Source organism: Dendropsophus ebraccatus, chromosome 5, assembly GCF_027789765.1.
Source record: "Dendropsophus ebraccatus isolate aDenEbr1 chromosome 5, aDenEbr1.pat, whole genome shotgun sequence".
In the NCBI taxonomy this organism is placed as follows: Eukaryota; Metazoa; Chordata; class Amphibia; order Anura; family Hylidae; genus Dendropsophus; species Dendropsophus ebraccatus.
This window is the reverse complement of record NC_091458.1, coordinates 48,344,520-48,370,569: the sequence shown is the minus strand read 5'-3', so window position 1 is coordinate 48,370,569 and position 26,050 is coordinate 48,344,520. Positions and strand designations below refer to the sequence as shown.

General features: G+C 41.3%; 1 protein-coding gene across 1 annotated transcript; it reads right to left on the bottom strand.

Annotated features, from left to right (window-relative positions):
* Positions 1-6,996: 6,996 nt before the first annotated feature.
* Positions 6,997-22,835, bottom strand: DDN (dendrin). The gene is made up of 4 exons (XM_069972140.1): positions 22,801-22,835; positions 19,378-19,566; positions 10,933-14,468; positions 6,997-9,116 (listed from the first exon to the last, which is right to left on the bottom strand). The coding sequence occupies exons 2-4, from the start codon at positions 19,563-19,565 to the stop codon at positions 9,076-9,078; spliced, it is 3,765 nt and encodes a 1,254-aa protein (XP_069828241.1). The 5' UTR covers position 19,566; positions 22,801-22,835; the 3' UTR covers positions 6,997-9,075.
* Positions 22,836-26,050: the final 3,215 nt, after the last annotated feature.

Below are 26,050 nucleotides of genomic sequence, written 5' to 3'. Positions count from 1 at the left end.
GTCTAGGACACCCCTTTATACATACTATTAAAGAGGCACTGTTGTGAATAAAAAAAAAAAAACAACGGTTTTGATCGGAAGCAGTTTTACAATACCCTGTCTTTATTTTTTACGTTTTCTATGTTTAATTCAATGTTATACATATGGCCACTAGGTGTCTCCCTTCAATGAAGCTGCTGCGCATCCACATTCAGTAACAGAGAATTCTGGGGGTGCTTGCACTGTATGGTAAGCTCTCCTGCATAACAAAGAGCATGGTCTCCTGGTAAGCTGCATAGACAATAATATGATTAGCAAAAGTTAATAATATGATTAGCCTAAGTTCATTGCCCTCAGTTGATATACAACATGCACGATGAACAGGTGTCTTTCCTTGTGTGAGTGCACAGAGGACTGAGGCTTTCTGTGTTTGGTCTCTTTTTTTGGACAGAGAAAAGACCAAATATCAGCACATAACGACCATGGACCACAGTTGTACTGTATGTTAAATCAATGTGTTACATTGATTTAAACATAAAAAAAAATTTAAAAAAATAAAAATAAAGTGAGTATATTGAAAAACTTGTAATTACAACCCCTGAAAATAAAAATAGCTGATAAATAAAGAAATGAAGGTTTATTGATCTATTAACTGATCTATTGCTTTTCACTTGGGCTTCAACCATGTTTAAAGGGACCTGTAAAAACCTTTTAACAGCATTCAAAAATGTGATGGGAGCCCAACAAGATGCAACAAGATGCCTTTCCTGTTGCTGGTGGCTCCTGACAACAAAAAGGCAGGATTAATCAAAATTCTATTCTTATCGGGACAGAAAAAAATGCCAAAATGTAATGTGAACCCAGTGTAAGGCTGCATGGTGTCTTGTGCAAAAGTGCCCTTTGATGCCCACAACCTATCTTTAATTGTGAGCCACTGGAATATATATTAAGCTGTTAAGGTAGTCATGCACCATAGACAAAAGTTGACTGAACTCTATCAACCACCTTCAGCAGGGACATCCTATTGTACAAGGTCTATAACAGCTTCCCCTCCCTATAGAGAACATAAGGACATTCGACTGTGCCAAACATTCATATGTAAAGGGAAGTCCGCAGTAATAACTCTTTGCTAGAGCTTTTGAAAATGTATGGCTACCTTTAATGGGGAAAAGGCAAGACTGGGATCTAGGTCTCCTCCTCTACAGTTAAAGGGATATTTTAATCACAATAACTACTGTATATGTAAAACAGTAGGTCATTAAAAGTTAAGAAACTTTGCAATTGGTTTATTTACCTTTTTATCTTAGTCCTAACCCTTGCTAGGTGTGGTCTCCCGCCACTCAAAGTGAAGTGGTAATGAAGTCATGTATAAGTTTTGCCACTAGATGTCAGTAGTATGTGTATTTATGTATACATATTACATACATACATAGCTGTAGTGAACTTAGGGTTATATTTTTGTTTATGTTTGTTTGTTTTTGTAGAGAGAGGATGCGAGACAGGACGGTCCCTGCAGTAGCTGAGCTGGGCCCTGGCTTTGCCAGGTCCCCTGTCAAGGACAACTTGTTGGTCCAGTGTAGCCTAGTCTGGAGTGTGGTAGTGGACAGACGTATGGAAGACACAGAGACTTTCCCTCTTTAAAGCAACACTTCCACCTCTAATGCAGTGCTAAACACCAACGGAAGTCACGGATCACCCCAACCCACGCCGTGAACAAATTAAACACAGTATCCTACAAGCTAGAGCAGTGTTTCTCAACCTTTTCAAACGTTGCCTTAATAAGGCCAAGATCACACTGCAGCTATGGGTTCTGGATAAAGTCTCTGTCAGCAATTGATTCCCAAATCAGATCCCCCCCATAACAATGTGACTGATCTGTACAATGCTGAAGGTTTCATATTCACAAGATTTCGTAGCCCCCTTTTTTTTCTAGAGAAAATTTATATTAATCATAATTGACCCCTAAGTGAGATGCCCTGAAGAGAATGCAGTAGAAAATAGTTTAAACTACTCAGTGGTTGGCATAAAAATGGTCATTAATGTGAAAATAGAAAATTGTCATTTAAAAAAAAATTAGACTTTGGGCTAATGATGTCACACTGCCAGCACACTCCGCACTTTGGGCCATTTTCAGCTGCACTTTCAAGGGCACTTCCCTAAAGGGTAATTTATGATTAATACAAAATTTCTGTCAGAAAAATGGCTAAAAAATGCAAAAAGAAAATCTGTGATTAAGAAGCTACTAAATAAGAAACCAACTTCAGCATCGTCTGATCTGTGGGACCCAGTACTAATGCTTAAGTAGTGTCAAATAATGCCCCCTGTATAAATAATAATGCCCTCTTCCCTTATAATAATGTCTCCTGTGTAAATAATAATGCCCTTTTCCCCTATAATTCCCCCTGTAGAAATAATAATGCTCACTACAGAAATAATAATGCCCTCTTCCCCAATAATATTGCCCCCTGTAGAAATAATAATGCCCTCTTCCCCAATAATAATGCCCTCTTCCCTTATAATAATGCCCCCTGTATAAATAATAATGCCCTCTTCCCTTATAATAATGTCTCCTGTATAAATAATAATGCCCTTTTCCCCTATAATAATGCCCCCTGTAGAAATAATAATGCCCTCTTCCCAAATTATAATGCCCCCTGTAGAAATAATAATGCCCTCTTCCCCAATAATAATGCCCCCTGTAGAAATAATAATGCCCCCTGTAGAAAAAATAATGCCCCCTGTAGAAATAATAATGCCCTCTTCCCCAATAATAATGCCCCCTGTAGAAATAATAAAGCCCCCTGTAGAAATAATAAAGCCCCCTGTAGAAATAATAATGCCCCCCTGTAGAAATAATAATGCCCTCTTCCCCAATAATAATGCCCCCTGTAGAAATAATAATGCCCTCTTCCCCAATAATAATGCCCCCTGTAGAAATAATAATGCCCTCTTCCCCAATAATAATGCCCCCTGTAGAAATAATAATGCCCTCTTCCCCAATAATTATGCTCCCCGTGGCCAGTATTAATGCCCACCCTGTAGCTAGATGCAATGCCTCCTGTAGCCAGATATGCCAGTAGCTAAGTATGCCCCTTGCAACCAGTGATACAATATGCTGGAAGGCTGGGTGACCTTAGTTATACAATACACTGGATAGCTGGGTGACCTCAGTAATACAATTTACTAGATAGCTGGGTGACCTCAGGTATACAATATACTGGATAGATGGGTGACCTCTGACTGGCAGAGAGAGTTTACATACCACCAGATGTCGACCTCGGGTGCGGGGCTTGTCTTCTGGGATGGAGCTTGTTGGGACATACCTGGGACCAGAAAATCCTCTGTCAATGGGCCCCCAGCCTTTGAGCAACCCCCCTCAACCGGGTATGTCCCGACACTTGTCGGCTGGATCCTTTTGCAGCCACAGTGCCTCCTCGGCTCCCCCACAGACAGAGCCAACAGTACATGTACTGCACAGTGACTGGGGCCCACAGGAAGCTACCAGGCACCGCAGCACACAGCTTCCTCCTCCTTTTTCCTGACCATCACCAGTCCTGCACTGCTGCAGCAGACACATGAGCTCAGGCACAGTGCACAGACATGTGCGCCTTCAGCGTCTTCACTGCTGCCCTCCGCACCAGATCCCGCACTTCTCCCAGCTCGGCTCCTGCGTACCCCCTCAACCTGTACCGCGTACCCGAAGGGCAGGTTGAGAAACTGATCCAGAATACCCCTTTTATCTGCAGTGAGTGGTGGCCACTGAGCAGATTGCAGTTAACATAGTTGTACGCAACCTGTTTAGCTGGCACCTTTTACAACCATACAGGACACACATAGCTAAGGCTGGCTATGCTTATATTACTCATTTTTACCAAAACATGCAAAATGTGAAGCAACTTAAGAGCAAATCTAATTTCCCGGCTTAGTTTAATTCCCCCAAAGCCATTTTACAATAGCAAGCAGACACAAGTCAGCCGGGGGTGTCAGTGAATCACAATGAACTTCTTAGGCCAGCCATAATTGAGAGTTTTCCTTCAGCTCCTGTGCCCCTGTTATGTCACAGACAGCACTCCATCATTATGGTCATGGGGAAGCTGGTATTGTTTGTGATTTTATCGAATCCAGTAAAATGTTTGAGTAACACTTCAGAAGAAGAGCACATTAAGCTCCTGGGTGACTCATTGCAGGGCTTCCTTATGACTAAATGAGTCTGCAAGATGAGGAATAAAGAAAACAATGTGCATACCAATATAGTAATACACCGGCTCCTGATTACAGGACTCACCCGCCCCTGGTACCTTCCATTTACTGTATGTCTAATTTGTATTCTATCATCTACACATCTGCAGAGGAGTCACTAGATGCAGGATGGAACACGCTTGCATCACATCTCATCCTGGTTTGGTCCATGGCCAATGCATTGCATCAAGACTCTGGACTATAAGTGTTATTAATAGTTATAGATGTGTCTTCTGATAAGTAGTGATGATCATTTACAGTATAAAGTGACCAACGAGTGATACAGATACCAATGATTTGTGGGTCTTTTCTCCCAGAAAGACCCACTCCACATGTCATTCATCCAGATCTTCTTCTTTTATGGTACAGATGATTATGACTCCAGCGTTCTTCTTTACTATATACAGAGGTTAGATGCATAGATATCCTAATGTCCTAATGGGCATACTTTATTTAAAAAAAACAACTTAACATTATTCCAAGAAAAATTAACTATTTTCCCATCTACAGGATAGGGAAAAAGTAGGAGATCGTAGGAGTAGGAGGTCCAACCTATGTGTTACAAGACTGTCAGGAATGTGCAGTAGCCTGGTGTGAACTGGGTCTGTTTTTTTGCTTTTGTGTGACACACCCGATTATTTCTCAGCTTCCGGCAATGCAAGAGTTACACTGAACTCTGCTAGCCTTGATTGCCGCACCTGAGCAAGCCTGTTTGATTGACGTTCTTCTCTGCCTGTCTGTTACCTGTTGGATCAGAGCGCCGATCCAATGGGCATCCGGACCAGGCTCTTGATCCTCATAAAAGAAAGCTGAGTCAATCTCTCAGTGCTGGCTATTAAGGTTTATTCCCTGATCCCAGCTCCCCCTGTCTATTCCTGCGATCCCCGTACCTAATCCCTCTGCTCGTTTTGACCGGTTATCTGACCTTCCGTCTGACCTCTAACTATCCAATTGTTACCTGACTTTGTACCGCGTTGCCCGTTTGGTTTAGACTTGGGCTTGTCGTCTTTCCCTTTGTGTTTGTTCGTCTGTATTGTTCCGTGTTGACAGCTATACTAGTGCAGGGTTTGTGGTTGTCCACGGCTACCTCAGGCTGTTTGAGGCAACTAGGTAGGGACAGTGGGTGGGCTCAGTATCAGGGCTCACTGTTGTGTCTTGTCCCTCCCTCCCCTGCCTGACAAAGACATCTAGTGTTTCCTCCTTCTTGTGTTTATATGGACAGGATGCAACAGTTGTGATTACTATGGAACTTAAGGCCCTATTACAGCGAACGATTATAGGCCGATGATTGTCCAGTGTAATAGAAGGCAACGATCAGCTGACATGAACAATGTCGGCTGATCGTTGCAGTCGTCTGTCTTACAACATGTTGAAAGACAAACCACTCATATAGCAGCGATCTGCTGCCGTCGCTCAGTGGAATAGGAGCGGTGGCAGCAGACCGCTGCAATATGCTATATGTGCTGACAGCGCTCATTTGCTCCTCCAGTCGCCCCGTGGAATACAACCTTTACAATGTTGTGTGAACATAGCCTAATACTGGGCAATCACACTGTAAAAACCACAAAGCGGGGCAGACAATAGCAACATTGTTTACAAGGTACATTAAATTGTCCCCACCATAGAGGCTCACAGTCAATACTGGAAACTTGGTGTAGCGAGCCCTGTAATGTGCCTCCCCCTAGTATTCCATCCCATTCTATTTTAAAATGTTGTATTACATATAAAGGACAAGAGCCCAAACCTGTGATAGGCCTATGATTACATATTAAGGACAAATCTGTGATAGGATGCCATAGTTTGCACCTGCTCCATCTTAGAACTACCAGCAATTGTACAACCCCACAAGCTGAATCCATGAATCTTTGTATTGTCTTATTACAGAGTATACTAACAATGGCATTCAGTTCTGTGGGAGTATTATGTTCCCTATGGTTTTTGTGTCTTCTGTTGACGCTACTGCTTCTGGCACACTTCGCACTGTGGTTTTCACTAACATAATTACACAAACAAGAACTCCGCCCGAATATCCAAACCACTTGCTTCCTTTTTAACACATTAATGTCCACTTTATAACATCCAAAGTTTTGTCCTTCCTAACTGTATAAAGTATCTTTAAAGAGGATGAAGTCCTCGTTTCCATTACAGGGCCCAAATCACCCAGTGTTCTTCACACAACTTTAGAGATGAAAAGGTTATATAAGCTTCATAAAACATGGCCACTTTATGCCACAAACAGTGCCACTCTTTTCCTCATTTTGTGTGCAGTTTTGCAGTTCAGGTCCATTGAAGTGAATGGAGCTGCAATGTAATACCACAGACAATCTGAGAATAGGAGTGGCACAGTTTTAGTTCAAGAAAGTAACTATGTTTTATAAAACCCTGGATAATCCCTTTAAATGGGCTTCCCAAGACTTTTTTTTTTTTTTTAAATTAAAGGGCAGTACTTAGGATAGGCCATCTATATCTATATCTATATCGGTGGGGGTCTGACACCCAGCACCCCACTGATCAGCTGTATACTAGATCCGCTGTGCCTGCATACCTTCTCTTGGCTCCATCTCATTGATGGGACAGAAATATAATAGGGGCCAGAGAAACACACTACCACCAAACCTGGTAGGTATAATTTTCTAAGTGAGTAGGACGCCTGAGTTTCTGGCAAAACTAGTTTGAAGTATTTTATTAAAAATAACACTGACAGTAACTACTTTTGTGCAGTTGATTTTTTTTATTATTATTTATTATTAACTAAGCAAAAAAAAACATTTGGCATAAGATGGAGAACAATGAGTTTCATCCAAAGTTATTAAACATTAGTTATTTGGATTATTTACAGGTATAGATTGGGTAAGTACATGAATAACACATAGGGATGATGATACAAGGGAGAGGAATACAGCAAACAAAAAAAAGAAATAGTAACAGATTAATGTCTGACTGCCAGCGACTGGGTTATGAGGATTCATGTCAGCTTTACCAATGTCAGCACAAACCTGATTTAGATGTATTGTTTAATTATGCTGAGAAGAATTATCATAACTGAAGAGCACCACATGTTTATTTATCTGCACTTTTATCATTGATATAATAGTTCAATTCATATTCCTGACTTGTGATCAGGTGCTTGACTGGGCTAGATCCGTTGTCTGACGTTATACATCCCACTTGCAGTAGGTGAAGGTTTTCTGTTCATCAGAAGCCATAGTGCTCTGTGCTGTATCCGCTATCTCACGGATGGGATATGTTTCCCCAGTAGTTATTGTTATAGTTTAGTGCCATCTAATGGTGAATACCTGGAACTACACCCTGGCTCACTGCTTATGCATGTAGACTTCTCAATAAATATAATCTCACAGTTCCCTTTCAGTCATATTTTTAAGTACATCATTTGATTAAATTATGTTAGATGTAAATAAGTATAAATTGGGTTCACATTGTTTTTGTATTCTCGTAAAAGTGCAGGCTGAATTATATCTTCATAGCTTTTATTGTTCATTTATTGTTTTGTATAGTCTAGTAATGCTAATGTTCTGAACAAATTCTATTCAAAACTTACAATAATCGTTAGAAAATATTATTTTAAAAGGGAGCTCAATTTTGGGAATTGCATTATTATTGAGGGGCAGTTGCACCTGGAGCATAAGCAGCCCCATAAGCTCTCTTCTTCCTACACCAGGAGGCCAGTACTATAAATGAAGCATTATAGCTTGGAGCTCTATTACAGATAACTTAATAATTGGCTCCTTAAAGTGTCCTGTCATCTTATTGATGAACACTACAGTTTCTGCACCTGAAAAGCTGATGCATGGGAAAACTATAGTGGACTTAAAGAGTACCTGTTATTAGGGCATACGTTACGTCAAAAAAACATTTGGTGTGCACATAATCTGCACCTTTTTTACCTACGTAAGCCAGGCCCATGTATTATAAATTCTGCCTTTTCAGTATATGTGGCAGGTATACATCAGTAGGATCTTCAGATGTATACCTCCCATGAAAGTCTGCAACATATTGGATATATACTGCACAGTATGCACTGTGTATAGCTGAAGAAGAATACGTTGTATAATTTATAAATTAACATTTATCAGAGGGAATAACATTGGCACCCCAAAAAGTAGACTATAGCTTTTCTCCTTGTAGATTGAAGTAACTAAAATTGGATGGGTTAAGGTGGTTATAATAGGTCAGACTTGTTATTCCAAATGCACCAAAAACTGGTGTACTTACCATGCACCACATTATGCATTTTCGGACATTTGCATCCTGTTTGACAAGGGGCATGGCTAGATATACAACACTGCGCACCAAGACTTGGCATAAAATATTGGCATAAATGAATACAACAGGTGGTATAAAGTCAGACAACAGTGTATAAATATGAACCAAATGTATATAACATCACCTAAGTTTACACTATGTATTAGATGGTGGTAGTAACTCTGTCCCATTGTGGTTCATACATATGGCCATATATTGCTCCTACAACAAGTATAACACAAATGAAAACTATGGCACTTAAAGACGTTCTCTCTTTCTTTCATATAAAGGGGAAGTCAGCACCAAAAACTGCTCCAGATCCATGAAGGGATCATTCCTATCAAGCTTCTGTATATGAATATCACTGCAAGTAATGTCACCTTGTATACATGACACACTGACCCTAAAAAAAACAGCCATACAGGCAGCATTCTCCCTAATGGTTTATAGATGCTGATCAAACCTTCTACATTCTGTGTATACCTCTGCCAAGCCCACGGCAATATAAAACTCTATACCACATGGGAAGTGGTTCCAAGAGGGGAGAAGCCAGTGTCCACGTTATGTCTTCTCCTCAGATTACCCTCATCCGCTTCATTCTGCTATATCCATGCTTCTGCCAATGTGATTATTTCCTATAGAAAAAAAAAATTAAACAGAACATGAGGAGATAGCACTGTAATAACTCACAACCATATGCTCCATAACAAGTGGCTATAGCTTTAGATTTACACAATAAAAAAAACATGACTAGGAATAACCACTGTATAACAATCCTGCATTGGTGTTTTGAAGCATTTATTATGTGAATCAGATTTACATACTCAATACAAAATGTGGGTACACAGTGTGTGTCCTCCCTAGTCACTAGGATGAGACCCCCTGGTATGGGCGTCCCCAAATCCAACAGGCAGGTGGCTGTGTCTAATCTCAACAATTAGATAAGAACAACTCACAAATGAGATTAGGGACAGCCCCCTGCCTGTTGTATTTAGGGCCGCGTATACCAGGGGGTCTCATCCTAGTGACGAGGCATGGCATAATAGGGAGGACACACACTGTGTACCCGCATTCTGTATTGAGTATGTAAATTTGTATATAAGTCGGATTCACAAATACACCAGTGAAGGATTGTTATACAGTGTTTATTCCTACTCATGATTTTCTGATGTTTAAACTGGTCACATTACATGGTATATATCCTTCAGGATCACATAGACCACAGTAATGATAGTAATATAGATTTACACAATGAAAAGTTATGTGTTAGGTTGTAGCTATACAGCAAAGCTGCACACACACAGTCCCTATGTAACCACGTCCCTATGTAACCACAGAGACACAAACAGCAGTATACACTAAACAGGATATTAAGACCATGTGCAAAGGAAGGAAAGTGCAATGTAAGCTGGAAGGCTTGTGGGAGCAGTGACATAAATCATTTAAAGGGTCATGCCCAGCGCAACTAATGTAGTTAAATCATTTTGGAAATTCATTTCTTGAGCAAACTTGTCTCCTCCTGATATGCCGCTCTTTCCCTACCATTGTTGATATCTCATTTTCTAGGTTACCGACCACCACTCTGCTACTATGTGCAAGCCACTGCTTTCAGAGCAAACACCTGCTGTTGAGTCAGCCCAACTCCTGAGCCTAGACCATACACCTCTTCTTGACCCCCAACATACTGAGGGCAGTCAGGAGGAGGTTAAGGCCAGTTTCTTGTGAGTGTAAAAATGCACTCATATTACCTGTATGTGGAATTGGCCTGCAACTATATACCCCATTGCAGTTTGTGGTGCAGCTTACAATCCAAAAAATACAGTGTATATAGAAAACACATGTGCTGCTACCCGGCAGCTCTGTGCCAGCTATTTAACCATTTAAATTTGAAAGCATTAAAATTGCTTAGCATACCTGCATTAGTGGTCTGGTGGTCTGCCTTCTGCAGCGAGATTGCAGGGAGCTGATCTGATATCATTGCAGCCCAAGGCCTCTGTGGGGCCTCCCAGGCTGAGGTAATTTAATGCTGATTTGATGATTGATGAATTAATGCAGTACATAGGTACTACATTGATACCTATGATCAATCAGTGTATTGCTCATCTAAGTCCATCTAAGAATTCTGTACTCCACCCATAAACATTTTACATGAAGTAACAATCCTGGAGCTCCTCTTCTTAGATCTCTCTGCATTGTGCCATTCCTCTAAAATTCCTCCTTGCAATATATATTCCTCCTTTGTCCCTATATAGTCTGACATCCAGCAATAATTGCAAGTGTGTAGGATATACGCCACTGACATGGGGACCCAGTTGTCAATGTGGTCACATATTTCTAGGAGTTCTAAGAAGAGAAACTTGAGAATAGTTATTCCATATGATATACAAGTATATATTAGGACATGTTAGGAGGTTCTCTATAAAACAACAACAAATGAACAGTGCAAGTTACCTGTAGTTAATGGGTCTGCCACATCAGATCCTGCTGAGTCTTTACTCTGTTCTTCACTGCTTGAGAAGAATTCCTGTTCGGTCTTATCAAGGTCCTGAAGTATTTCTTTTATACAGCTGTTCAGATCATATGCAGCTTCTTCATCCGGCACCAGGAATATTTTAAACTGTTCTACAAATTCATCTCCATGTAATGTGGGTGATGACGTTTCCGCTGCAGTACTGTCCTCTGTGAGTACACCTTCACTACCTGTATCTTCTGTGATGGCTAGTGGGTCTTCATTCGTTTCGGCTTCACACAGTATCACTGTCACTTCAGAGTCTGAGGTATCTGAGCTGCATGAAGTCACACATTCATCTGAAGCCTGCTCCACCGGGTCAGAAGGTGGCTTTTCTAGGTCTTCATCAGTGTCGGAATCTGGGGCTGTGTGGCGCCTGATACGGGAGACAGCCTCCCTGAGATCTTTGGCATAGTAATTTGGCCTCCTTGAATATGCCTTTATTAGCCCCCTAGATGAGGATGTCCGATCTGTCCTAGAATCCACACAGGTATCACCACTTTGCCTACGTTGTATGTCTGGCTCGCCACATACATGATGATTTGTAAATCCTGGTACATGTTTTATAAGTTTGCATTTCTTTTCTTTCCATTGATTTTCTGTAGGGTGACCTTCCTCTATATTCTTGATTTTTTCCATGGCCATGGATATTGGTTTCTGCTTAACAAGATTCTTTTCTTCCACTAATTCAACTTCTGTGCCGTCACCTTGTTCTGATTGTCCTGGGGGCTTTAGATCCAATGGTCCAGCTGATGGTTCACAGTTCTGTTCAGTCACAATGGTTTCCACTTCCTTTATGGTTGGACCAAGTTCCATACCTTCAGGACTTAAACTTGAATATGCGTTTGTTCCATCGCAGGTTACCACAGGTAGATGACATTCGGGTGGATTTGGTGTTACTAGAATTTCATCATCTTGGACCCTTATGTCAGATGGTCCTGAGTAGTTGCTACTTGTGTTCTGTATATCGGGGATATGTACACTTTCTTCTGATCCCAGTACTTTATTCTCCTCACTACCATTATCACACATTGGGCTACAAGAAATGAACTCGCTATCACTACTAGTCACTGACGTAGCTGAAAGAGAATCAACATCCTCTAAAATACATGGCATTTCTTTATAATTTCGGACCTTATACTCTTTTCTATTACACCCATTGTTGGTCGGTACCTCAGGTTCTTGCTTTTTTATTGTGTTGGCCTGATTAGTATTAACAGCTTCTATATGAGACCCATTGGGTTTGTGCTGATCTCTGGCTTCACAGAGATAATCTAATTCACCTATGGAAAGCCCTAATATGCGGACTGCTCTTTCTTTGAGGGTTGAGGCGTCTCTCTCTGGGGGCATCTGACTACAATACTGGGCTTTAGACTGGCTCTTCTGAGACAATGGTTGTTGTGGTAAACTTGGACTAGGCTTTGAATGAGAAGTTGAGTGACGTGTTCTCTCTTTCTTGGCACGACTCTCCGAGTAATCTCGAATGGCCAAGGTTTCCCCTTTAGATTTCTTGTTAGGTACAAATTTTACTTGCTCCATCACTGGTGGAAAAATATATTCTGCCCTTACAACTACACAAGTTGCATCAATGACAAAGAGTCCCTCACTCTCATCGGATAATGGAGGCTGACCTTTCTCTGTTACAACCTCCTTAGTGTAACTTCTTCCTAGATCATGGTGTCGCATATTCGAATGCTCAGATACATTTGATTTTTTACAAATTTTTTGTCCATCGGGATATCTCCAGCGGTTGTGATCACGGCTTCTCCCTGGTAAAGTGTTGACATTTCCAATCTCTCTCCACCTGGGAAATTCTCTATCCTGATAAGGTATTCTTTGCTTTCTAGAATCACTATGTTTCATCTCTTCCTGCATATGTGGTTTCATGTGTTGCTTTTTCAAGGGAAGAGTATGACTGTATTGCCCATACTCAACCCTACTTGTAGAAGACTTTGAAGGACCTCTTGTCTTTGATTCTTTGCTTGATATAACCCTTAATGGTCTTCTCTGTTCGTGTCCTTGTTCACTATCTTGTATATTAATGTTTATATAGTCTCCTCTGTTTTTTTTATCAGCATTTTGGAAATCCCCATTCGCATAGCTGAAACCTAACTCTCGTGGCAGTTTTACTCCGTGCAGAGGAATTGGTGGGCGAGCGTCAAAGGGTGGCATTTGATGTTGGCTATTCTCCTTGGTCTTGTTTTTCCTTCTAGTTGCTTCATTTTCATCATGTATTGCTTTGTTAGTTATGTACATTGTGTACGGTCGTGGTGTGTCTCTTTGAAAGGGGAATGAAACAGTTCCATATATCATTTTATCAGTCTGTAAGTCAAGATCAGACTTGGTTTTAGAAAAGTTAGGTATATTGTGAGTAAGAGGAGAACTTCTTCCTTCTACGCTCTCATATATATGATCAAGAAACTCATCAGAGTTAGGTCCTGTCCATGTACTATGGGCTCGGGGAAGTTTTCTGCCTTGTATCATGCTCAGACTTGGGTCAGACTTTTTCTTTTCATCTGCGTCCACTTTGTTCTCCTGTATATTTGTACTTGATGTTAGATTTGTCTTGGCAGCTCTGGTGCTATCCAAACTATACCTTGGCACCTTTTCCCTACTTTCGTGATAGTCCTCAATGTCATGTAGAGGTAGAATCTGAGCAGTTGGCTTCTGACCTACCGCTGTAGTGTGTTTACCTTTTTCTTTTTTAATAGGAAGGATACGATGGGGAAAGTCATAAGATGGAGGAGGAACATAAGGTGGGGGGACTTTTCGTTTTCTTAATTGTGGCCTATTCTCTTTTAGGACTTCCGGTCTGTGATTTATTGAGGAGCTTTGGTCCATGTATATTTTATTTGCTTTGTCCTGAGGGGTCTCTGAAATAGCTGAATTAGTTACTCCAGATTTAGCTGATTTCACAAGCTTAGACCACCAACTCTTTTTTTCCTGACTTGCATCTCGAGAATTGGTTGTAGCCGATTTGATGTTTTCAGTCTCTGGATACTCCACCTTGCTTGTTTGTGATAAGAGTTGATTTTGTAAAGCTTTGGGCAGGTTATGTAAAGGTTCCCACTCATCATATTTTAGCTCTTTCATCTTTTTTTCCAATATATAATCTGCTTCCCATTTTCCATAAATAGAGTCCATCTGTATAAGCTTCCCTTTTTGTCTCTGTCTACCAGAGGGGGAATGGTATATCATTTCTCCATATGGATCTCCAGGAAACTTTTGTCTTTTCCTTTCATATTCACCATGCACGCTGGATAGATCATTGTCCCACTTATAATGCAACCGTTCTCTCATCCTGGCATCACTTTTTCTACTATTTTCATCCATTCTCCCTAGCGTGGAAGTTCTATGAAATGGTGGCACATTGGAACCCCAGTTTGTTGAGTCTTGCAAAACTGCACCCTGTGGCAGTCTGGTGCTAGACCATAATCTGTATGGAGTCTGCCCTCTCATTGGTGTCCTGTTAAGATACCTTAGAAATAAATCAGAAAATATATTATATGTAGGCTTACAATGACTATAAGGTACTTAGTCATAGCAGTGAGTCAATACATTTTAAGAGGACGACACCTGGTAAATGTTTTTATAAATCAACAGAGTCCTCAATGTGGCGTGATTAACGCATGGTGCTGCTCTTAGCGTCCTGGCAGGACTGCTTCACTGCTATAAGAGCCATGACTAAGGACCTTTTGAGTCCGAAACGTGTCATAGTTTTTATGACGAATATGAATAAAAATTTAGCATTTTATGAAAGCTGAAGAGTATTGTGTAGTTTATCCAATTGTTAGCCTTCTTTTTTTTCTTTCATACTTTAAACAATATAATATAAGTCACAAAATTGTTTTCAGACAAGACCTAAATAAAATTATTATCAGTCATTTGCCTTCCCATACTACATTAAAGGGGTAGTGCGGCGCTAAGAAATTATTCACAAAATAACACACATTACAAAGTTATACAACTTTGTAATGTATGTTATGTCTGTGAATCGCCTCCTTCCCCGTGTGCCATCCCCCCCCCCTGCACGTGTACCCGGAAGTGTGGTGCATTATACATACCTGTCACGTGCCGACACCAGTCTCCGATCTTCTGCCAAGGACGTCATCTTCGGGAGGCCGGCCGAATCGCTGCAGCCGTCCCTCATGCCGGCCCCCCTCTTGAGCGCTACTTAACTAAAACTCACCCCGCTGCGGAGCCATTCCCCCCCCCCCCCCCCCCCCGCCCGGTCCCAGCTGGATCAGCATACCCGTAAACAGTCCTGTGCAGGAGCGCTCACCCTCGCTGTTCCTGGTGGGGTGAGCGCTACTGCCCCTCCTCATCTGGTCGCCCGGTCCCTTGGAGGAGCTCTCACCCGGTGAGCGCTCCTGCACCTTCTCCATGTGCACCAGTCCTCACTGAGGCGCAGTGGGGCACGGAGGCTGTACTCACCGCGCCTCAGTGATCAGCTCCACGGCGCCTGGTCCAGTGAGTGAGGACTGGTGCACATGGAGGAGGTGCAGGAGCGCTCACCGGGTGAGCTCCCGCCAGGAGCAAGCAGCGGGTGAGCGCTCCTGCAAGGGACCGGGCATAGGGAGGTGCAGGAGCGCTCACCCTGCCGGGAAGGAGCGGGGAGGGTGAGCGCTCCTGCACAGGACTGTTTAGGGGTATGCTGATCCAGCTGGGAACGGGCGGGGGGGCTCCGCAGCGGGGTGAGTTTTAGATAAGTAGCGCTCACCCCGCTGCTTGGAACCAAGCAGAAGGTATAATAGGGGCTGGGAGAGAGACAGACAGGCAGTGTGATGGGACAGAGGGAGAAGACACGGATTCAGCTGCATAGAGGCATACATCAGCTGCTCAGCCGCGATTGGCTGAGCAGTTATGCTCAGCCAATCGCGGCTGAGCAGCCGATGGCGCGGCAGAGGGGGCCGGCATGAGGGACGGCTGCAGCGATTTGGCCGGCCTCCCGAAGATGAGGTCCTTGGCAGAAGATCAGAGACTGGTGTCGGCACGTGACAGGTATGTATAATGCACCACACTTCCGGGTACACGTGCGGGGGTGGGACACGGGGAAGGAGGCGATTCACAGACATAACATACATTACAAAGTTGTATAACTTTGTAATGTGTGTTATTTTGTGAATAATTTCTTAGCGCCGCACTACCCCTTTAACATTAGCTTGTAGAAAAGTTGCACTGAAAAAAAAAAGGTTACCTCAGTCACAATACGCAGCAGTATGAAAATCTTGAAGTGTATGGAGACATTATTGGGACACTTTTGTGAATAGTGCAGAGCAGCAGCACTGGCCCGGTGCAGGCGGACGAGTGAGTATGCTCTTTTTAAATTATTTCTCCCATTGCCTGTCCATGGGCTATATGGTCACAGGGGCCAGAAAACCCTTTTAAAAAATTTGAAATGCTAGGTGATCATTTGGCGGGGGGGATTTTTTAAAGACCAGAGTATCTGTATGCACACTGGAAGCATTGACAAATATATGAAAGGTACCATGTGTCTACTTGTCCTAACAAATATCTGTTTCGGCAGTTTGAAACCTAAATTGCAGCTGACAGATTCTCTTTAAGTATGAGAAAACACCTTCAAAAGTGAACAGAGACAGCCAAATATACATGTGATATAATGTAAATTTGTCCACAAATTTGTCAACCCCCTACCCTTCCTCCACAGATTACAAACTAATCTCATGGTCCCTTTTACTTTAGCTTATGAGACCTGGTTGTCAACAACATTTTTTACATTTTACATATACGATCACTATATACGTGTGTACCGTAAACATTATTATATAATACTTCAACACAGCTAATATTCTAAAACTTCTGCTCAGCAAGAATTAGTCAAACTACATAAAACATATATAGGGTCTTGTATATGCTTTGCTTCACTGTAAAATAATACTATAAGATACTATCAGAATCAGCATCTTTGTAGTTTAAGGGGATTCTAATACAGTGACATTTTCATATAGTAAGTTTGTAACACAGACTATTCTCACCTGAGTGGAAGGTGTGTGACATCCTGAGGGACAGTGGCATAGCTGCGGCTCTGTCAGGCTTACCTGCATATCACCTCCACCCAGGTGGAAGGTTTTTAGTTTTGATCTCAACTTCAAAGGGCACAAGCAAATGAAATCTTACAACTTCCTATGCAATAAAACACTGCCTGTTTTTCTTAGTATAAAATTGTGTTGATGCCCATGAACTTGTTTGCTATAGAAAAGACAACACACTATACAGAAAAGCAATCAATATATACTGTAGCTGCACTGTAGAGGCTGGGTATTGCTCCTTATTTCCTTATGTTATACTTTGCCTTTGAAAGTTTTTTTTAGCCATTACTTTTACAAATTTTCAAGACAACGTCAAAACATATTTTTTTAGTGACTAACTCAGTTCGGAGGTGGATTCGAGGGGCCTATATGTCAGAGACCCCCAATAAATCACCCTGTTATGAAACAACACCGTTCAAAGTATTCAAAAGAGCATTTAGGAAATGTCATAAGAGAAACAGATTGCTGAACTCAGGGAGACCAGCCAAACGACAACACTGCCGGCTGATAGTGAAAGCGCTCAATGCAGTGAAGTCCTAGGTGCATTGCCCCCTGGGAAACATGAATATGCAAAAGAGGAACCTGTGGAGCCTCATTGAAGAGTCTCAAAATACAGGACTAGCCGGCTAAGTCCTTCCCGGAGGGATATCTGGCTAGTCCTGTGTTTTGAGACTCTTCAATGAGGCTCCACGGGCTCCTCTTTTGCATATTCATGTTTCCCAGGGGGCAATGCACCTAGGACTTCACTGCATTGAGCGCTTTCACTAGCAGCCGGCAGTGTTGTCGTTTGGCTAGTCTCCCTGGGTTCAGCAATCTGTTTCTCTTATGGCTTTACTAGGCATTGCTCCCACCTAGCCAGAATCCTGCTCCACACTGATGAGGGGCAACACCCCAAAACAGCTGTATGTGGATGGTTACCTAGCCTTGGTTTATCCCTTGTCATTACATTGACTTATAGGGCCACTTAATATGGTGGATTTGGTGGTTTCGTAACAGGAGCTGCTCCTTGGCTGGGTCCTTCCCGGAGGGACATCTGGCTAGTCCTGTGTTTTGAGACTCTTCAATGAGGCTCCAAGGGCTCTTCTTTTCCATATTTAGGAAATGTGTAAACCCTTTACATCTTTCACAAATTTTTTTTTAAATGTATTTATTTTAAAGCAGATATCCAAATTTAATCACTTTTGTTGTAGCTGAGCAGGTCTTAACAAGAACCCAACTCTATAGCTGTTAGACTCTGTAGAAATATTGTGGCCACTTTACTCAAGCACAGGTATCACCTTGTGAAATTTGGGGGCTTTTCAGCCACCATTTAGGTTTTTAGAGGCCCTACAGTTGGAGGAGTAGGAGTGTATTCAGAATCTTGACTCTACAGGTGTATCACAGATTTTTCTGTTTATATTGGGCTATGAAAACATGTTATTATCCAATAATATATAGTTATGGTTCATGATTAGTACATGATTTTTATAGAGATCAATAATTTGGGGGTCTCTCTCTCTGTGTTTTACTTTGTCACCATTGTTTGTGAATGACATCACTATTCCCACTTTAGGCAATGCCCCATGAGCTGAACAGCCTGGACTCAAAAGATTGGACTCAGTCTGAACAGAATGATTGTTATGGTCCCTTTACACAGAGCGATAATTTGCGCAATCAAATGATTAACGATTTCAAAGTAACAATGTGTTTTTTATAATCATCAGTGTTTAGATGGATCAATAAATTTTTTGAAAAATTTATTACAGTCGTTTTAAGAAGCCCATCTCACACATAGGGTGAATCGTTAAAAGACTGTTTAGACAAAGCGATATGCGAATTTTCAGCGAACGAGCAATGGCGATTTTACGAACATGTTGAAAGATCACAATGAACGATTTAAGGTTTAGGTTTGATCCCCTATAGATCCCCAAAGCCCTGTTAGCCTAGTATGTGATATCATGTGACACAAATGTTGAATAATATATGTTCTCTGGCTTCATAATGTAATGAAAGAAAGAAAAGACAACCTATATGTCCAGACTACACAGCATAAAATCCCACAAAGGCTTGGTGTATCATATTCAAGAGACAACAAGAAATTAAAGTATAAAATACTACAAGTAAAATAAATGTGCTCGTGGCTGCATTATTTTAAAATTAACCATCATATTCTTGTGTTGCCTCTTGTACATTTTATCAGCCTGAGGTAGCAGAATAATAATAATAATAATAATAATAATAATAATAGAACAAAGAGCCCACATTAATAGCAACCAAAATTATAAAATGTAACATACAGTACTTTTAAAAAGGGATCGTCTAATCTGAGCCCTGTGTAAGCCTAGGGCTTCTAGTTACCTGCCAGGTATAGTGCCATATTTCCCTCTGTCATCTGCTGATCTTCTGGACATTTCAGCCGCTGTTCTATAATGATCATGGTTTCTGCCTGGTAAAGTACTGTATTTCAGGAGATTGTCTGGCTGCCGTCTGGGGTTTGTACTGTACACCCAGGAGTCGTCCAAGTCCATCCATCTGTGACTCTCCATCCTATAAATTTAAAACAATCGCAGTTAATTATTTATTTATTTTTACAACAAAAGAGGTTTTGGTTTTTTTTTTTACATGAAAACATTTCAAGAGAGTTGACAATTACAATCATGTACCTGACTTATGTAAAGCCTTTGTAAAACACCCAAAAATAAGCAAAAACAAACGCCCATATGGGTTAAATACAGAAAGCAGAGGGTACTTACTGCTGGGTATAGTAATAAGAATATAACAGAATAATTCCTATTATTACCAAACTATAATGGCTCAGCACCCACCTCAGTGCAGACCTCCGTACACACTAGCATCTCTATTTGCACGCTTGCTCTCATTATATTACTATTGTCGTAGCCTCCTCCAAGCTAAGGAATCCCAATTACTGTCCTTAATATGTTGAAGGCAAACAAACTAATGAAGTCTTCATTACTGAGGTCAACAAGATACAGAACTCCTCTGTATACACTAATAAGAGGGCTCCCATAACAGATGATGTGAAGACATGCTCAAACACCGAGACGTTGCCTTATCTTGAAGGTTTTCTATCATTATTGTAATAGACAGAAGTGATTTGCCAAGTTCTATATTCACGGTGAAGCAGAATGATTCATATTAAAAAGAGCAGAATAGAGCAGGGAACATTTCAAGGCCAAAACATACATTTATTTTGCTATTATTTTATGTTTATTAACAGTGAAGAAGGGGTCTGGCACATGTTGGAGTAACCGATCTCAGATTATACTGGTATTTATGGGTTTGCTTTGATTCTTTATATACTTTTAGACAATATCGCAGGGAGTATTTGTTCTTTTAGTATAGAGTATTTAACAGACTTTGTCCAATAACTATTAGTTTAACACAGACAATTCAGTAAATCTCACCACTATTAGGATTTTAACGGCTTGGTCACCAGAGGCGCCAGAAGTTCCTGAAACCTCTATGCAAAAGAACACTGCAGAGACACCATCACATGTCTCGACATCAGTGAACTAGCCAGACCTTCTCTCGTTCTCCACTCAAGGAAACCACCTCAGCAAGGTATCAATCCACACCTCTGTCATTCTCCCGAAGCTCTCCCGGCAGCCAAGCGTCTCCAATGAGACACTCGCCTGCCCGGGAGAGCATCAGGGATCTCCGGCACAGGCAGTGTACATCACACTGCCTTCGCCGGGAACGGGACAGGAGACACGCAGATGTCGGGAACGAGCCCCAGGTAAGTTATCTTTTTTTTAATTTATTTTTTTTATAGTGGTCGCCCCATACAGTGGGGATGCGGCCATTTTTGAGCTCCCCCACCGTATGGGGTGATCATTCCCAGCGTATAAGTCAACCACCGTCTTCCAAGAAGATTTTTTCGGGTTAAAAAGTTGTCTTATACGCCGGAAAATACGGTATTTGGGATTCAAACACATATTCCAAGTACATAGCACTAGGATATGCCATCACTTTACAGTTGTAGGGGTCTGACCTGTAAGACTTCTATGATCATCAGAGTAAAGTGGACACCACACTGGTTCAATGCTGCATACAGTACTCTTTACTTTTCTGTCCCCTGCAAAGTAGACCCCAGCCTGGCAGGAAACTGCACATTGCCCCCAATTCCCATCATGCCTGGAAAACCAAAGATATGGCTTTGGCTCTACAGGTATGATGGGAATTGTTCTATTGCAACAGTTGGAGGGCTGAGGTTTGTCGTCACTGTCCTAGTGATAAGCAGTCACTTTATGAGATGGGAACACCACTTTAAAGGGAACCTGTAATCACTTTCATGCTGCCTGAACCATGCATCACTGCCCCACCAAACCTGATTGATAGATCTATTCGTGTTTGGATGTAAGTAGGGATTGTAAGTCAAGGCTGGTTGGATGAAAGAAGATGGCAGGGACCACCCTAGTGACATAGCATTTAAAGCGCATTGTCAGGCTGTGAAGTGACAGGTTTGTAACTGATATTTGAAAGTTATATGTACTGGCATCTGTCAACATTGTCTAGTTCATACATATATTGTACACATACTTGAGACTACCTCCAGATGATGTCACTTAAAACACTAGATCTCCCACTGCCAGTTTGAAACTGTTTAGATTGTAACCATAATCTGATAAGTAGCTGCCTACAGCTGTACATTAAAGGGGCACTCCAGAGGAAAAAGAAATGTTTTCGAATCAACCGATGTCAGAAAGTTATACAGATTTGAGATTAGTTTTATTTAAAAAACAACTCAAGTCTTCCTGTACTTATCAGCTGCTGTATGCCCTACAGGAAGTTGTGTAGCCTTTTCAGTGCAGTGCTCCCTGCTGCCACCTCTGTCTGTGTCAGGAACAGAGCAGGGCAGTTTCTTATGGGAAACCTCTCCTGCTGTAAACAGTTCCTGAAATAGATGCTGTGTCTTACTCGAAAGAACTACAGGAATTCCTGCAGGACATACAGCAGCTGATAAGAACTAGAATGAGTTTTGTTTTTTTTAAATACAAGTAATTTACACATCTGTATAACTTTATGTCACCAGTTGATTTGAAAAGTTTTGTCTTTAAAGTATCTATTTAATCCTATCTTAACTCATGACGTACAATAACGGCATAGGTCATGTGTAGGGGTACGACACAGTTCGGGAGCCAGGCTCCTATAACAAGATCACTCTGATGCAGTCATTTGTTTAGATGCCGCAATTATTAGGTAATGTGGCTTCTAAACAGTTCTACCAGTGGTGGTGCAGTGACCCAATCAGAAGCCTGTGATGGCCTTGGTGCCTGCCATGACTGCTCTTCTGGTCTAGTCTGCTTGTGGCACACTGTACCAGCAGATCGCTTATGTAATAGAGCAATGTAAGGCATATATAAGCAACCAGGTAATTAATGACAATAGATTGTGCTTTTAAAAAATCTCTTGTATTTAAATCACCCCTCTTTTCCAAATTAAAAATATATCCCCTGAACAAAAAAATAATAATAATGAAAGTATAATGAATGTATCCACACTTATGTATACATTAACAATACAATACATATCATAGGAATGTGATAATGATATTTGCTATGTGTAATCTGTTTCCAATCCATTTAATGATCAAAACTGAAAGTTATTGCAATGGCAAAAAAGATGTAAAGGATAATTTGTAAAAAAAAAAAAAAAAAGAGAATAGAGGAAAACATTCTAATAAAATATACTGGCTAACTCTACCTCCCAACTTTTTACTGTGCTTTTATAGCATGCACCACCTAACATGTATACACTCACCTGCCGCAGCTTCAAAACCTCACTGTGCCAGTGTCCATCCAACTCTGCTGCTACTCAGCAAACGGCTCTGCTTTGTTACAGAATGCACTGATCTGAACAAACAGGGATTTAGCAGCACAAGAGGTACTCGTACTCAGCAGAATTCAGCTAGCCTGTTCTCTAACACAACAGAGAAAACAACTCCCCAGCCCATGTAACAGAAAAGGAAAGGGACAGTAGGCTTAGTGCCGGCATTCATGGCACCTCTGGATAATGACATGTCAATATTTTTAGCTCACAACATTGGCTTATATTGCTATAAATGGTTATATTTTACAGTTGCTTAATGGTAGTATCAGGGATTGGGTTTAAAGGGATACCCCCCACCACAGACATCTTGAGGCATATTAGAAACATAAAAGATTGTCGGCAGAAGACCACCACTGGGTCCATCTAGTCTGCCCTTTTAGTAACATACGTAAAGGTTTCAATCACGTCAATCATATTTTTAGGAGTTAGATTCCTTTTACACATTTATCAGCAATGAGCATAGGTAGAAACACTCATTTGGGCAGATAGTCTGTGAGGCTATGTTCAGACGCTGTATAACACCGGCCGGTCCCGGAGCATGCTGAGTTCTGCTGTGAGCGCATCTGTTCAATAAATAGCGGACGCAGAAAAGTGACATGTCAGTTTCCTGCTGTGTCGCCAGGGATCCCTGCCGGAGCGTATACACTTTGGCCAGGATCCCTCAGAAGGCAGCACAATGTAAGGTTCGTATAAATCACGGCCGTTGTTTAAATCAGAAACAACGGCCGTGATTAATATGAACCTTACGTTGTGTGAACATGGCCTAAATCTGTAAAAGTGATACAGATCAGCTGAGGAGCAGGAAAACACTTGCTCATTGGCTGATCGCCTCTTCTAGTCCGCCCTAAAAATCACTTTTTATCCGGCGCACATGTTTATGTAAACAGGGCATGTGTGGGCGATAAAAATGAAGACCGGCTCAGCGTTCCTGTATTCTCTACGGGCAGGGGAGCCGCAGTGAGAGAGATCTTGTCTCTGGCTTATCTCTCCTGAAACAAAGGGGTCAGCAGTGATTTTTCATCATGCCCATTACTAATTGTCGAACCCTACGTGGGACCTTTACAGAGCCTATTACTACACGCACACTTTAACAATTTTAATGTGAGCGATCAGCCAACAAGTGTGTGTTCACTGGTCTGCTGATTGCTGGCTCTATCACAGAGCAGACATCTGGTGGAGAATGACATACACATGTTAAATAATGGTGCTATTCCTCATGTACATACATGACAGCTTATCCTGAAAAGTTTGTTGAAAAGTTGGCAACCACTATATATGTTAAAATATACAATGTAAATCTGTTGAAGCATAAACAACATTCATTCTCTTTAGAGATCTACTTTCTATGGCCATTTGCATAGAAAATATTTGTCCCTATTGAAAGTGATGAGGGAAAATATGTCCGTATAATGATGGAGCAGTGATACTTGTAAAGTCTGGAAATGAATTGCATTAGCTGCAAGGGACATAAGGATCACGCATGTCTCTGATGCGGTCAGTATGGAATTAGTGTTATAATCTATGCGGCCTGCATACGAGACTGCACGAACTCCTAAATATCTGATGCTTCTTATGTTAACAATTGCTTAATAGCCAATAAAAAAAGAAACCTACCTGCACCCCAACTGTAATCCAACAATTTCCCATAAAATGCTTTGTAAATCTATGTTCCTGCTGTGGATTGAGAGGAGTAACAGTATACTAAGTGCATGCACATTTGTTTTACCTGCTCTGCACAATAGGAAAACAGAAAATGATTTGTTTATGGGTGATAATTCTTTCATAGTCAAATACCCGGAAAACATTTCCATTTCTAGCATTTGACAAGTACACATCCATTTATGCAAACCCTGTGTAAGCTCTATATAACTGGCACAATGTGCAAGCTTTTCAGCGGGTTCTATACTACAGCATTCAGTCTCCAGATGAGATACAATAGATGACTGTCACACAGTCTATGTCAAAAGGACACTCCTTTGTCATATCTGATGTGGTTCCCTACGGATACAAAATATCAAGATGGCCATATATGAGCAGGATGTCTTAAAAGGAAAACTACCAGGTGTTTTTTTTTGCATATAGAAGTAACAGCAATGATGCATGCCTTTATAATCTTGCTGCATTGTATGCCCATTGTGCAATCATACTTTTATTGTGTATGTAAATTAGCCCCAAGTAGGCAAAGGGGAGGAGCTGAAGGCATAACCAGTCATTTCCATGGATCCCACTTCTGGTTTTAAAACTGCAGTGGTAGCTTTTAAAAAACAGTGGCCCAGATTTATCAAGGCTGAGCTGTGACAGATAAATCTGGGACAGTTTCTGAAAGCAACCCCCCCCCCCCCCCAGGCAAATTGAACACATTATGTGAGAGGCAAATAGAGAGTACAGGTCCCACTATGCTGATTCAGGATCTCCTACTGCAATGGGTGAGAACAGTGGAGGAACATGTGAAGGAGTCCAGAACAATACTGGGGGATGTGGCAACAATCTAGTCCTAGGTATCATGCACAGAGACTATAGACCACTATTACTAGCATGGCCAAGCAATGCAAAACTAAATGTGTGCAAATATCAGCTATTAGGGGATAGGTATGTCTCCTGGGAACTGTTTTACAGAGCTTTTCCTTGTTGCTAGGTATGAAGAGAACATAACAAAAAGGTATACTTACCTGGTCCACTCCCCTGCAGCTGCTGGGTTCCCAGATCTCAAATTTTTTTTTTTTTTTCTCACTAGTTTTTCTAATGTCTTCTCGTCAGGACACAGCCACTTAGCGATTGATCTCTATGCTGTCAATTCTGCATAGAACCTCCATGGAACCAGCAAAGAAGAGGATGGCAGCAGAGACCGGATGCTTGGGAATCCAGCAGCAGGCAGGGGGCCGGACCACATAAGTATAGCAACCCCAACAGCATACAGTATAAAACAATGCACTCTGCCTAGGCAAGATTATATATGTCTCTGGCAATAAAACTAAAATTTTAGACTACTACAACATATGTAAAATATCTATAGGAGTTACTTGAACCCAGTGCATGTAATCCTTTAAGGTTTTTTTTCTACTTGTTTTCTTAAATTTCTAACGACAAATCTGTAGGGTATGTTCACACAGGCAAATAATGCTCTGAACCAAAACAAAAACAATTTTTTTTTCTTATTCACTTAAAACATTGTGAACAGGTT

Bases quoted from the DNA above. Each gene is read 5' to 3' on its own strand.
- DDN (XM_069972140.1), bottom strand. From the start codon at position 19,565: ATGGAGAGTCACAGATGGATGGACTTGGACGACTCCTGGGTGTACAGT. The intron at 14,469-19,377 runs GTAACTAGAAGC...TTTATTTCTAAG, and splicing joins TATGGCACTATACCTGGCAG to GTATCTTAACAGGACACCAA. The intron at 9,117-10,932 runs GTAACTTGCACT...TTTTTTCTATAG, and splicing joins GGCAGACCCATTAACTACAG to GAAATAATCACATTGGCAGA.